Source organism: Dinoponera quadriceps, unplaced genomic scaffold, assembly GCF_001313825.1.
Source record: "Dinoponera quadriceps isolate SergipeBrazil2010 unplaced genomic scaffold, ASM131382v1 scaffold2872, whole genome shotgun sequence".
NCBI classification, from domain to species: domain Eukaryota; kingdom Metazoa; phylum Arthropoda; class Insecta; order Hymenoptera; family Formicidae; genus Dinoponera; species Dinoponera quadriceps.
Genome location: NW_014556992.1, coordinates 219,556 through 234,072, shown reverse-complemented (window position 1 = coordinate 234,072; position 14,517 = coordinate 219,556). Strand labels below are relative to the sequence as shown.

At 43.1% G+C, this 14,517-nt stretch overlaps 1 protein-coding gene across 3 annotated transcripts in view; it reads left to right on the top strand.

Moving 5' to 3' along the window:
* The window catches only part of LOC106748525 (probable Ras GTPase-activating protein), a 339,617-nt gene that overhangs the window by 158,312 nt on the left and 166,788 nt on the right, over positions 1-14,517 (top strand). For all 3 annotated transcript variants that reach the window (XM_014627168.1, XM_014627167.1, XM_014627165.1), the window contains 2 exons: positions 5,293-5,334; positions 12,295-12,481. In XM_014627168.1, coding sequence (XP_014482654.1) covers positions 5,293-5,334; positions 12,295-12,481 — 229 coding nt within the window. The remainder of the gene's footprint in view (positions 1-5,292; positions 5,335-12,294; positions 12,482-14,517) is intronic.

Here is a 14,517-nt window from a genome sequence, read left to right as displayed (position 1 = left end):
AAGCCGGATAGGATATTATCTGGCTGATAGAGGACGTAGCTTTTCCCTTTCCTCTCTCACCCTCGGAATTCTGTTCGCGCGGTCAAAAAGTGATTGTTAATTTTTTTTCCCATTTTGTTTCGTACGGTCAACGATGAGATCCGCGGAGGTAAAATTGCCCGTGGCGACGCACGAATAACGCGAAAACACGGCGACACAGAAGCGCGAGGTCGCGTCGCACGTTACGCGTGTGTGTGTTTATTAAATAAAATAATTTTCATTACGAGACATCGGGTCGGAGAGGAGCGAGAAGGGAGTTTTCAGTTAATTGCGGAAGCAATACGGCGGTGCCTCAAGCTTCACGTTCGCGCGAAAGAAGTTGTCTGTGCCTTCGTCTAATTTTCCGTCAGGGGACCTCGCTAAAAATACGGCTTAAATATACGGGCTACGTGCCGGGTCGAAGTTGAGAGAAGACGACGGTGCCGACAACCTCTCGACTTGCTCCATTTCTTGACACTCGAAGTAGCTCCTCAGAAATTCGAAGTAGCTCGCAGCACTTTTTAACGAGACTTGCCATCAACCGCGCGCGGATTTTGGTAAACGACCCGCAGCGAGAGAGCAAATGAGAAAGAATGACAGGGGGGGGAGAGAGAGAGAGAGAGAGAGCGGGGGAAGGAATCTCTTTAGCTCATTCGAGCGAGCACGGAGACGACAAGAATATATTACAAACTCATGAAAAATGTCTATTATACAAAACCGCTGTCTCGTCGCTTCGCGAGAACTATTCCTTGATGCGGCAGACCATTTGTCTCTTCATTAATATATCGATGTTTATTTGCACCTCGCAGAAAGCGTTGTCCACGAAAGTCCATGACTCGCGCGCGAATAGCGCCGGTGCTTTTAGAACGTCCCGAATTGTCCCCATGTATTCGACCAACCGCGCTCGAGCAAACAAGTTGGTTTCTAATTTCGCTGTCCGAAAGTAACTCACGACAAAGAGGGTTACCGGGACACATATCATCCTCAGAATCTACGAGGATGGTGATGTATGCGCACTCGTGAACAGCCGCCGGCCGGCGTTGGTTATCCGCACTGAACTTTGTACTATACTCGAATATTAGGTGCCATACGAGGAAACGAGTGAAATATGGCAGAGAGAGAGAGAGAGATAAAGAAAGAGAAGAGAAATACTATCTGTATCCTTTTTTTTTCTAATGTCGTACCATTCCAATTGAAAATAACAACTCATTCAAAGTATCGTATTCGTAACCTCCGTAATTAATAAAATTTTAGTTATAAATATATTGATTAAAATTGGATAAAATTATAATATTATTGGAAAGGAATAAGATAAACAAAAAGGTGGAAATTCTGTGCCATCAAAAATTGTAAATAAATAATGAATAATATAGTTTGAACATTATCTTTCACAAGTAAATTGGTACATTCGGATGTCTAGAAAAAGTCATAAAAAATCATTGACAAATCAGAAATCACTATACAGAGAAGGAAATAATACTTATCATATATAGAGTAGACTGAACACTCCCATTGAAGGACTGAAGTCGGCAATAATAAAAGAAGGCAAGACAGTCGTGCTTTCCGACAGGACCGTTTGCAACAATTTTCTCTGTATACTTCAGAACACACAAAAAATACGACGAGGTGAACCTATAATTTACGAATATGCGCAATAGATGGCTAGGCAGCTGTCAAGATTAGATATGATATGCCAAGATTACATGCGTAATTTCGACAGCTACTGCGTCTATCTACTGCGCGTGTTCGTAAATTATAGGCTCACTTCGTCGTATTTTTTGTGCGTTCTGAAGTATGTAAAAAGAAACTGTTGCAACCGTCTTGTGACCGACCGTATTATTTACGTGCCTTCTCACATAATCAAATACGCATTATTTTTCTCTTTTCTTCACTATGTTTCACTCTTCGGATTCCCCTATCATCGCCCTCTCCTACAATACTGTATGACAGAGGAAGTTCTCCTGTTAACGTATCTCTGTCCTTCGATCTTGGCTTCAATTCTTCAGTGATAATGTCTCTTCTATATGTCTGTGGCACTTATGCTATTTATCCTTTACTTCGGCGTATCCCGGCTTTTTAACATGGCACCTAACATTCCAGTATAGTATAGAGTTCAATGGTTATCCGTAAAGAGCTGCCTCCTTGTTATATCGGCCGCTGCCGTCACCCGTTGTTTATTGGCTTTATTTAGAAAGTCGCACGAGCGAGAGATTCACCAGTTGCTCCACTTCTCCGAGCTGCCCGGCGAAGTGGCTCTCCGTTAGAAATTTTCATGCGTCCGCCCGTCTTCTCCGATCGAGCGTGCGTCTATCTCCGTCTATCCGCGTCTGTCTTCGAAGACTCTTTCTCTCTCTTCCCCGCCGAGTTCGTCGCGGTGTGCACCTGGCTCTCGGACTAAATACACCGAGCATTCGCACATAAACGGCGAACTTTTCGCTTCGTGCCGGAGGGTCGTTACTTTCCGTCTCTCTGTCCTCCTCTCCCGTTTTCTTTTTTTGTTCGCGAAGGAAAACGAATCGCGATGACCCGTCGGCCACCTGGGCCGCCGGTAAAAGAGAAGAGAAAAAAAGTTTAACGATAAAAGCCGCGACAGGCGAATACGCCGTCGGAAGTGCACGATGGCAACGATCCTGGCCAACGGTTTATAGGCAAATGCATCGAGCGGGCGATTTTGCGATGCGAGCGTCCGATCGTGATGACGCTCGTTTTCATTAGGTGACATTGCAGCGTTTGTTGTAATTACGCGAGCTGCAGTGGCGAAACGCGCTCTCGGCTCGCTCGGGTATACACGAGGTCCCAGGACCAGTTGTCATAGCAATTTTCGGGAATTTTCACTTCAATTTCCGCGAACGGTGAAAAAAAAAAACGGTGAAAATAGCGATACCGAAATTTGCGGAATTGCGAAATATATCCTATCGGCCGGACTCGCGTCTCGTCGTTGTCCCCTTTGATTTCGAAGGCGCACGCGAACGTTTGAAAGGCCTAGTGTGAGAAGCCCTCGCTCGAACCGTTCGCCGAACATTATCCCGTCGAGCGGCTCGCGGAAGACTCGAAAATCTTCAGAAACGTTTTTCATCCGGCCGCTCCTTTGTCGTCGCGAGGTTCCGTTCTTTGAGGAAACTTTTTCAATTAGTTGACGTCAAGAATGACGGCGGAAGAATAGGTAGAGTCAGGGGCAAGAAAGCCCAGCACGATAAATGGATGCGTGCGTGTCCTATTATTATCTGGGGCGGAGGGAAAGAGAAACACTTCCGGGACGCGAATCGATTTCAACGTTACCGCTAGATCGATAAGTGGAGAAAAGGGAGCATACGTGCCCGCGCGTAATCGGATCGACCGAATCAAGGCTGATCGATCGTACGGATCGAACGGAGAGAGAACGGTCGCTCTCGACAATCTAAACATGTTCACGAAGGTCACGCTGAACCGAAGAATTAAATTCCACGGGACACCGAATCGGTCACTTCTCTTCGAAAGTGGATCGCAATTTCGCGAGAACGCGATATATTGTCTTTCAATCGACGTGGTGCGAAGCAATGTTGTAAGTCGTGTCGCGCTTGTCTTGAGAAATGTCAGCAATAACAGATAACGCGAAGTATATTAATTCGCAGCAATGATCCAAATAAAATTTATATCGCAAACCGTCTCTTAATATATTTGTATTTCAATTTTTAATAAATATATTTATAATTAAATATCAGTTTAAAAGTATTTCGTCTGTAATATTAGATATTTATAATTAAACTTTTGCCGCTATTTATTCTACAAATAATTACTGCAAATATTGCACAGATATTGTTTCGTTTTCCACAGTGAGAGTAAAAAATTGATTGCGCCAAGAATGACAGGGGATATCTAACCAGACATACAGCATTATTTATCTTCATAATAAACATTACAGTGACAAATATCATACGGGTATTATTTTTTCCAGCGATGGAAATAAAAACTCGATCGCGTCAAGAGCGAGGATGAATTGCGAACGGGAATTTTCCCTCGCAGCTTCGTAAAACGATACAGGCAGGAACAATGACTTCGCAAACTATAAATTACCACGGGCACGAGAGAGAGAGAGAGAGAGGTGGGCGGTTAATTATAATGATCCTTAAAGCTTTCATTGCTAAGGGCGACGCTGCGCTAACGCCGACAGTAGATACTTAAGATGGAATACTTTTCCGCCCTGGGCTGCTGCCGGCAGCGCATTAAATCGCTCTAGCGTGTTTTATTGCGCTGAATTAAAGGTTAGCGATTAACATCGGAACATACGGTACACATACATGTATGATACATATGTTACGCGCGCACACACACTCCGGCACACGGTGTGTTCACGGGACATATATAAGGAATATGCGCATTCATAGCGCAGCACGTCAAACTTGTTTCTCCCGAGCCGTACTTACGCCCGCGCAAGAACGAGAGGGTTAATGAAGGCCTGGAAGAGGAATTTCGCGAGGCCGTCATAATTCATTTTCGGGGAGCACCGCGCGCGCGCGCATTTTTCACTTTTGACTCTTCCCATTTGCAACGGTCCCGCAATTATCCCCGGCGCCGAGGATCTTTTTACGTCGCTCTCCTTCGCGCGATTCGGCGCGCAACGCCAGCTCCGACCACCCCGAGAGAGAAACGGGCCTTTTTGCGCCGAAAGTCGTGATTATTAATCAAAGAGGCGATTTGTAGATCAGTCTTGAACGCGAGCTCTCTCTCTCTCTCTCTCTCTCTCGCCCGCTCCGTTGTCGAAGCGACGCGTGAAATTACCTCGAAGAAATTTCTCGCGTGCTTTGTCCTCACGCCAAACTACAACGTCGTTTCGACGGAGATCTCTCCGCTGACACGTGTCACCCCTGTGCCCGCTCCGGGGGCTCGATCACTTTCACCCCTCGAACATGTCAAAAGAGACATTGCTTCGTGATAAGTTTGCCGCGTCGAGCGACGAAGCGCTACTAATTGCGGGTTTCATCGCGGCGCAAGCGAGAACACGCTGGAACCAGCCAGAGAGAAAGGGAGGGAGGGAGTTTTCCGCCCTTCACGAATGTGTTAACACATTTGCTTCGGGTGATTTTCACTTGAAAGACGGGAATCCCACTTCCTGGGGGCCGGAATGCCTTAAGAAGGCACGATCAATCTATCGTGTCGCGTCGACCGACGAGCCACGCGGGTTTCGTCGCGACGATCCGGAGGGAGAGATCCTCCGCCGATCGATCTCTCCGGATGCCGCTGGACAAAAAGTGCGAGTGCGATTAGTAATCGATCTGTATCTTTCCTTGGACGCAGCTGTTCGCCGGGACCGCCTGTATGTTCAAGTCGCACAACAAGGTTTGTTCTTTTTATCTCTCTCTGTACCTTCTGCTAATGCGCTGGTGTCACTCCGATACATCGATGTGTCTCGTGTTGGTGTGTCGTGACTGTTTGCTCTGCTCTTCCCCCTCCCTTGCATCCTCCCTCTGCGGGCCTTATCCGGGCTTTCCACCTTTAAACCCTTCCGCATCTCGCAAATGTCTTGATTAACGTTCACGATGTTTGCGCAAAAGAACGCGCGCGCAAACGCTGCATTTACATGGCAAAAGTGTAACACGAAGATTAATTCGAGCGTCCTCGCCTTGATGTCTGCTCCGTTTCGAGAGTTGAAGGACGAGATTAATTGTTCCGTTGCTTTCAAAGTCGCCCAGCAGGACAAGACGCGAAAAGCGATACTGCGGAGGAGCCCGCCACGGGGCGAGCGAGGAAAAAGCACGTGGGGGGAAAAGGGTTCGTGAATTGGATTGAATTAAATCAACGGAGGAACGTCTCCGCGTCTCTCGTAACGACGGACTACGAATCCGTGTCCTGCCTACGGTAACGTGCGGCGTCTGGAATTTCGTTCTCCACCGTGGGCACGCCTTGACTCCCCCCTCCTCCTCCCTACAAACGCGACAAACGTGAAATTATATCACGATAGCATAGCGATCGCATAGCGATCGGTACACGTTTGCATGATCTCGATCTCTGTGTTTGATATCTTCGAGTTGGATTCGCACTATCTGTCTAAACGGCGACAAGCACGTCCGTCCGTCAATCCTCCATCAAAATATTCTTCAATAATTCCATGTCGAGGTATTCACAGTTATATACTGAGAAAAAAATATTTGGTATATATTTGTAACTACAATACTACAACTATATATCATAGTAAAAGAGTTATAGTCAGGAGAATCATTTTTCTAATAAGTGTTACTATAATGTCAGTGATAATAACCGTACGTAATCACAGGACGGTTGAAATACTTTTTTTCTTTAAACTTTCGAACGCATCCCGCGTTCAATAGGAGAATTTATTTTTTAGTAATTTTCAGGAGATATATTTTCCTATTGGACACGAGATACGTTGCGAATATTATCGAAAAAAAGTGTTGCAACCGTCCTGTGACTTATTGTGCATGCATATTGCTATTCCTATTTTTGTGGTTAAAACCGAGAAAAAGAATAAGTCGAGGCTGCAAATAACTATAATTTCTCTCAGTATATCCGTCACCGTCACATCCAGTATTAAGCATTGAAAAATATTTTGACAGAAAATTGACGGACGCTTTCCTGCCACCGTCTAGATGGATAGTGTGAATCCAGCTTTACACTGCAAATCCAAGTGTGTTATTTTTACACGCATAAACGTCTAAAAATGATACATTTGACTGAAGCTCTTTTTACACGTTTGTTGTCGTTTTAAGTTACGTCATTTGAAGCGTTTAATCGTGCTAAATTATAAGTTAACATATCCAATCCGTATTAAATGACGTAATTTAAAACGATAAGAAATGTGTAAGAAAAGCCTCGACTAAAATAACACACTTGGATTTGCAGTGTAGTCGAGCCGATCCGTTCGAAATATACTTTCAGCGGATTTTTTTCCCCTTTTTTCTTCAAACAAGCACTTAATTTTCTATTCAATCCCGAGGCTGTGTCTTTTTTCGTTTGGTTGTATCCCGCACAGTCGACTGTTTTCGCTCGACTGGCTATTGTTGTTTTCCGAGCGGCCGATATCCTCGAGAGGACTTGGCGTGCCTTAATAATGCAATCGCGGTTTATCCCGGATGACCGGTTCACTCTCCCCGTCCGTCCTGCCTTTTCGTCGTCGCCGCGTATCCAGTTTCGTCGTAGAATCAATCGTAATTTCCTTTCCACGCACGTATACGTCCTCTGGTGCCCCCCCCCCCCTCANCGTCCTCTGGTCCCCCCCCCCCCCTCAGTTCCTGTCTGTATGTGCACACCGCACGCGGCGGAGGGACGACTCGATCGCAAAACGTTTGATGGTCAACCGTATTTATCTACGAGCGACTGCATTATTGTCGTCGTTGATGAACGCAACGTGGACAAACGGTAAACAGGTCTCAGCGCGGCGTCCGCACACATAATCGCATATGCCACAGTGTCTCAAAAAAAAAAAAAAAGAAAAATATATATATATGTGATATCTGTAATTTTTAAAATAGTTATTAAATGTGATATCGAAGTTGTAAAACGTAATGGTAAACTTCCCTTCTAAAAAAGGCTCATGAAATATCTTGAATGTATCGAAACGTTGAATCTTCTCTTCCACGATGCTGATTGGCTGTCTCGAAATTTCGATGCGAGTCGTTTATTTCGACCTGCGGGTAACATCGCATATGTTATGTGTTTTTGATAGTAACAGAGATATCATTTTTTCAACAGGAATTTTTTAATCTGATGCTTATTTAGCGAACACATGAACACATGAACTGGGACTTTTTTTGTTATGATAGTAATTAGATAAATAGTGCGCGTCTGTATTGATCTAATCATATAATAATAATAATAGTCATATAATAATAATAATCTTTATTAACGAAATGTCCCGTTTAGGATACACAAAATCTACAAATAGTCATGTTAAAAATTTCATATATAGTATTTTTCTTCGAATGTTTTCACAAAAAATGGCGAATAGAGTTTTGTCGGGAATTATAGATCGCTTAAAATGGGTTTCGTATATGGTGCGCCTAATTACAAATTGAACTCTGCCCTGAATTCCTCGTTGCGAGCTATTGATCGTGTCTATTTTTTTGGAGAAGATTTAAAGATATAAAATATTTCATTTGTCAGTTATTACATTCATTTTATTTGTCAGATACGCGGATTGCATGTCACGAAACGATTCAATATCTGGATATCTTCAAATAGATATTAACCCTTATCGGTCGTAAGTCACCTCTCGTGTGACAACAATACTTCGTCGCTGCGGTCGTACGTCACGTAGGAGATGACAAGTTCGCATATTTACCGAAACCAGCTACAACTTAGTGAGAATCACGCATAAAAAGCTAGCGTCCGATAAGGGTTAAATATGATATTGGAATCGCGAAAAAATAATAAATCTATAATAAAAATAGTAAATCTATAATAAAAATCCGACATATTGTTATCATTCTTTTGAAATATTTTATGTATTCCGCGGCATGTAAAATTAGAAATATATTTCCACCTGAATCTTTTATTACGAATTATAAACCGCCTGCGGTGAGTTTTAGAGAAAACTAAAATAGAAAAGATTTCAGTTAACGAACATTTGCCGTTGTTTTATTCGATAAATGTACGGGTGATTCTTTTCGAAAGCGGATCATTCAAAATTAACTTCATGGCGCATGCGATTATAAATTGACATCTGCCCAGAATTTTCCGTCGTGAACTATTGATCCGCCAGAACGAGGATTTCAAGATTAGAGAAAGTTATAAAATTAATAAAAATTGTCACTTATCGTCTTCGCCATTTAACTCAGCAAACACGCGAATGACGATTCCCTTCGAAAGAGGGAGAAATCGCTCCAATCCCAGCTCCACGCGGCGCGTAAAATTACGGGTAGAATCCGGTCGCGCGCCATAGATCGCCTGAAACGATCTCTTTAAAGGAGGCTTTAAGAAGATCGAAAGAGGATCCTCGCCCGGAGAATCTCGTCGCTACTTTATTCGGCAAACACACGAACGATGCCCTCGCTCCGAGCAATCTTCTCTCTCTCTCTCTCTCTCTACTCGCCGAGAATCTCTCGTCGTTTCGATTATCGCGGGTGGTCCGCTAATGAGGATCTTCTCGCCAATGCGAGAGATTCCCGTCCGAGTGTGGACTCGTTCAATTATATTCGCGGTGCTCGGGCAATTATGTTACCTGGAACGGGGTCACAGGTGCGCCCGCGCGCGCGAATTGTTCGGAAAGAATGCGATTACTAATTGGCGCTTGGCCGGGCCCGCGGCTTGTTGGTCGACGACGTTCCCCGAGGCAGCTCGCTATCGTTCCTGCGCGTAATTGGACACATTCGTTCGCGCCGGCCGGTAATTGCAGCTAACACGTTAACTGCGACTCTACAGCCCCGCTCGATCGTGCTCGCCGAGAGAGCGTGTGTACTCCTTCTTCCTTAATTGGTCAGCCCGAAAATGAAGTTTCGCCACCGAATTTGTTCACGTCGCGCGTCCGGATGCGTGAGTACGTGCGTACGCGGGTGCGTTCTTCTCCTGTTCGTCAGCGAAACGAGCGACGACGGCGTTAAATGCGCGAGAGCTTTAGTGAATTATTCCGGATTGAAACGAATGGCTGCCGCTCGTGCTTTCAGTTCGCGACTCGATATTAATGAGCCGCGGCGATAGCTCCAATGACGTCGCTCTATCTGGATATATGAGAGCACTTGTCGAGATTCGGGAATTAACCCTTTGGTGGTCCTACGTCGGCTTTATTTTGATATCGTGCCTCCTTCCGACCGACCCGATGAATTAATTTCGTACATATTAATACCATTTAATACCATATTAATACCATGACGCACTATAAATATATAGTTTTTCTATTATTACATATATTACATTACTTTTTTTAATTAAATTAAATTACATTAGTTACCTATAATTTGCATTAGTTATAATGTAATAGCATTAATTGGATGCTGAAATGCTGAAGGCGAATTTCATAATACTAGCACGCCCTGACTGAATTTTTACGGTTCGATTGAAAAAGAAAAAACGAAGATTATTCGAGTTAAATTTGTAGAATCAATAAAATTTCCAACAGCAGCGCGACTGGAGTCAACCTTCTTGATTCAAAAGTAAATATCATTCAAATTAATACTATGTTTTTGTTTACTATGTATTGTTTCATTAATTAAAATATTAGTTCAATATTTAATTCAATAGTTTCAATGAATATCGCCGTGGAATTAAGAAGACCCAATCACGCGTGCTGTTGAAAATCTTATTGATTCAACAGCATTTTTTTCCGTGTACGTATTCTCGTTTCTTCCTGAAGAATCCTCCGCGCTTTTCCATCACTGTTCGATTTCCGACTGCCCTTTTCGGGAGATCTTACGCGATACATGCCGCGGTTCGCCGAGAAATTGCATTAGTGGTGAAAACGAAGAAAGAACGAGAACCGCCCGACTCTCGGATTTCACGCGATGCGGTCTCTCCGCCCAACGAGCTTTAATTAGTGACGTCAGCCTGTCGTCAGGTCAATCTACGATATTCCGAGATAAAACGCCAGACACGCTCCAGTCGCCGCCCGGCTCTGCTCCAAATAACTCCGCTGATCTCGATCGTGAGCCTCGCCCTTTCGCGAATCGGAATGTCTCGGACGGGCCGAAAGCTCGGCGGCGCCGATCTACGGACCATCGTCCGGGCACAGCCTGGATCTCGACCAGCGGACCGTTGAAAAGTAATCCGAATGCAGCTTATCATCCCGATCGATCGTAGATGACGTACGCGTGTGTGAGGCGCGTTCAATTGGACGACGCGAATTCGACGAGTCGCGACGCCGACGATGGATATCATTCGCGGTTATGTGAGTGTCTAATTTTAAGATCGAGTCGGAACTCTCGCTCGGCTCCGAGATCGGCGCGAGTTCGAGTTTTCAATTTCGCATCTGCGTGGCGAACTTTGATTTTACTTTCCGTCGGGACCGTGATCGTTCGTGCGATCGTTAAAAAAGCGGCGGAAGCCTCAGGGGGGGGGGGGGGGGGTCGAGGAGCCGAAATCGAGAGTTATAAAATCGTGGAATCCGAGGGAGAATTCGGCGGGCCGAGAGTCTTAATATATCAGAATACAGTGTCGGCGATTTTATGGATTCGAAGATCCAAGAGCCGCCAAGAGCGGAATCTCGTAAAGCCCCAAGTTTCACGATCGCGCGGTTTTAAGACGCGAGAATTCGAAGGTTTGGGAGGAAACGAGAAACGATGTTTCGAGTTTGCGAGTTGCGATTTCGGTGAGCCCGGGCTTCACACAATACGCGCCTCCCGTGCTCGTCGTGTTAAATTTCGAATGTAAAGTTAAAGGGCCGGCGAAACTTTTTCGCTCTTTTTGCGTCTGTTAAGCGCGGCAAGGTATGGCTGTTCCAGACACCGTAGCTCGTTCCGACGAAATGATCGCCCCGCGAGTACAAGTGCCTCCAATTAAGAAGACGGTGTTTTAATGAACTTCCAAGCGTATCGCTTTCATTGCCCCTTAAAGGGCTGCCTCGCGACCGCTCCAGATGTTTATGCGATACGGCCAGCTTCGTTGGGGTTGCGATAGCGTTCGCTAATTCTTCGCGCTCGTTCTACGCTCATGGGCCCATAGATATCGTTGTTTTTCGTGAGCAAATTGGCGGGGGAAGGGATCGCGATTATAAGCGAGGTCGTCAAAGCTTATCGAAGCCGCATAATTTTGCATAATATTGCATTAATTAAATATGTATTTTCTAATCTACATAATGCGCTTATTACACCGTTTCTCGACGCGGTCGACTAAAAGTAACAAAGTTAAGTAACGCTATTGACATGTTTTACTCATAAGATTTAGAATTAATGTAACTCGTTTAATTAATACGATAACGCATTTCTTTCACGTTCTTTATGCGATTTCGGTGTTTAGCTAAACGTAGCTATATCGAATGGTGTGTGTTTTCATTAACTCTTGAATTCCCAGCCGACCGATATATTTTATGAACACCAACAGCGTATTTTTTTCGTTGCTTTCTGCTAATAAATCGATTTCTAATCGATATTTTATTATTCGATTATATGAATAATGCATGATTAATACGTCGATAAATTGGCACAATAAACTTAATTTTTAAAATTAATTTTTCACATAATTACCGATATTCATTATGGATCCCCAATTTGGAGAGCAACGTGTGTAAATCCATATCAAAATTTGCGGGACTTTGAGGGCTGATCAGATTAATCACGACTTATTACTTAGTCGAAGCTTCTTCCTCGACAGTTAACAATTTAACGCCACTGCCGGGCGGCTTTTTACTTTCAGCTGGGCGACGCGATGTTTGTCGAACTGCCACGCGTCCGGCTGGACGGAGGCGCACGTGCTTTTCGGCAACATTGGGGCTACGAGACGCGACCGCTAGCACCTCCACCGCCGCTCATCGAAGAGGATGAAGCAGCCGTGGAGCCGGAAACCGTCAGTCTTCGGGAGGCCAACACCGCTTCTCCAATAGGTGAGTGCTCGCTATTCGATCAATTTCGAAACGAGACTGAGAAACATCGTTCCGCATTTCCGCAAAAAACTTCGGTGGATTTGTCGCCCGCGACCGAGGTAAAAAACGAATCGATACCGTCGTACTCTCTGTCCTCTGATATTCTCCTGTTTTTATTTCGATTTTTACTCTAAAATTTCGATTATTCTAAAGTTTCTCATTTTATTTAAATTTTTGTAGAGGTTGCGCCCGCGATTAAGTGGAAAACGTAAATTATTTCGCGCCGCTCACTATGATTTAGCTCTTAGACTACTTTGATATTCTAACAATTGAATTTTTTTCTTGAAAATAGTGTATCTATTACATTTATATAGGAATAAATAATATGATCGAAGTTCGGAATGATCTTCGAGTGAAAATTAAAAATATATATTTATCAAGTTCAAACTCATTTAGAGAAAAAACAAAGGTATGCAAAAAAAACAATAAAATTGTGCAAAGTATGTCAATATTAACATCAATAAACAAGAAAAACAGAAAAAGATTGCATGCACTTGAACATTTACAGAAATTAAAGTTTTAGTCTCAATGAAGGAAAAGTCTCAGAGCATGTTGTTCTATTTTCGATAAATTTATTTAACAGATAGATGTCTTAGAATGTTCCCATATGGAAATTAACTATAAGAATACGACAAAATTACTGATATACTGATATTGAGAAACATTGTTGAAGAACAATAATATACCAATAATTTTTTCATATTCTTGTAGTTTATTTCCATATGGATAACACTCCTTGAATATATTATCCATTAAATTTTTTTCGAAGGTATGTGTGTGTGTGTATATAGAACATGACTTTTAAGTATAAATATGCCTAAAATGATAAGTATCTCTGATGATAATTTTAATGAAGTTTTTAGAAAGTTTAATATTTTTAACACTTCAAAATTTTAACACTTTTGAAGTTTGCGATATCCGTTGACTTCTCGCGCAGAGATAATTGGAACATATTTTCGTTAATTATTTAAATTTCAATATATATGTAACTAGGCGAATTCTCTCTTCTTGAATTCATTTATTATTTACGTAATCAGCTCGAATAATTTCATCGTGACATCGTGATCGCGGGTCCTAGCTTTGTGTCAGTGGAATCGCGTTAAACGCGGTATTTAACGCCGGTTGACATTTTGTTTTCGGTATAATAGCGTGCGCGCGAATCGTCGACATTAATTGCGCTTTGTTCGAATTGTTGCTGCCGTCCGCTCAGCTGTCTACGACTGACAGACACCAGGACCCGGTTGGCGCGTCCTTAACGAGCCGACATCGTTCAAAAGGAATCAAGTGCACTTGCTTCCCCTCCGAGTCGCCTCGTTTTTGCAACGACGCGAAAGGGCGGCGAGAAAAAACGTGCGATTACACGGCGAATGTACCTGCGTCTCGCGTTTTCGCGCATAGCGATTAACATAGTCGCCGCTCGAAACGTGACGGAAAACGCACTGTATTTCATCGCTTTTTCTACTCGAATGTGAAAATGAGGACAACTAAAATATCTCATTTATATAAATATACGGGAAAAAATCTGATTTCATCAACTAGAAAAGTAACAACTAGATGCGTTCTGGTTGAACAAAACAGAATTTCTGGTTCTTATGATTCAAATCCGGTTCTTACAATCAGAAATTCTGTTCCCTTCAATCAAAATGCATCTGATTGTTCCCTTTCCGGGATAATAAACACACTTTTTTCGTGCAAGTTTATACTTAAACGTTTATACTAAAACTATTAAAACGTCAGTTTAGATGCTAAAAGAAGCGTTCGGTACATTGAATATTTAGGTAGTGTAGACATTAAAAAAAAAAAAAGTAAAATTTTTTTATTGTAGAAATAGACTATATTTATATCAGGAGAAAAAGATATACATTACAACACAGATAATCCTACAAGTTGAGGCACGATAAAAAGTTTCGGCGCATTGTAATTGTAAATTGCAAAAATTGCAATGGATAAAAAAAGGACATAATTTCTTTGCGTCCTCTCGAGATACCTAGTGTCTC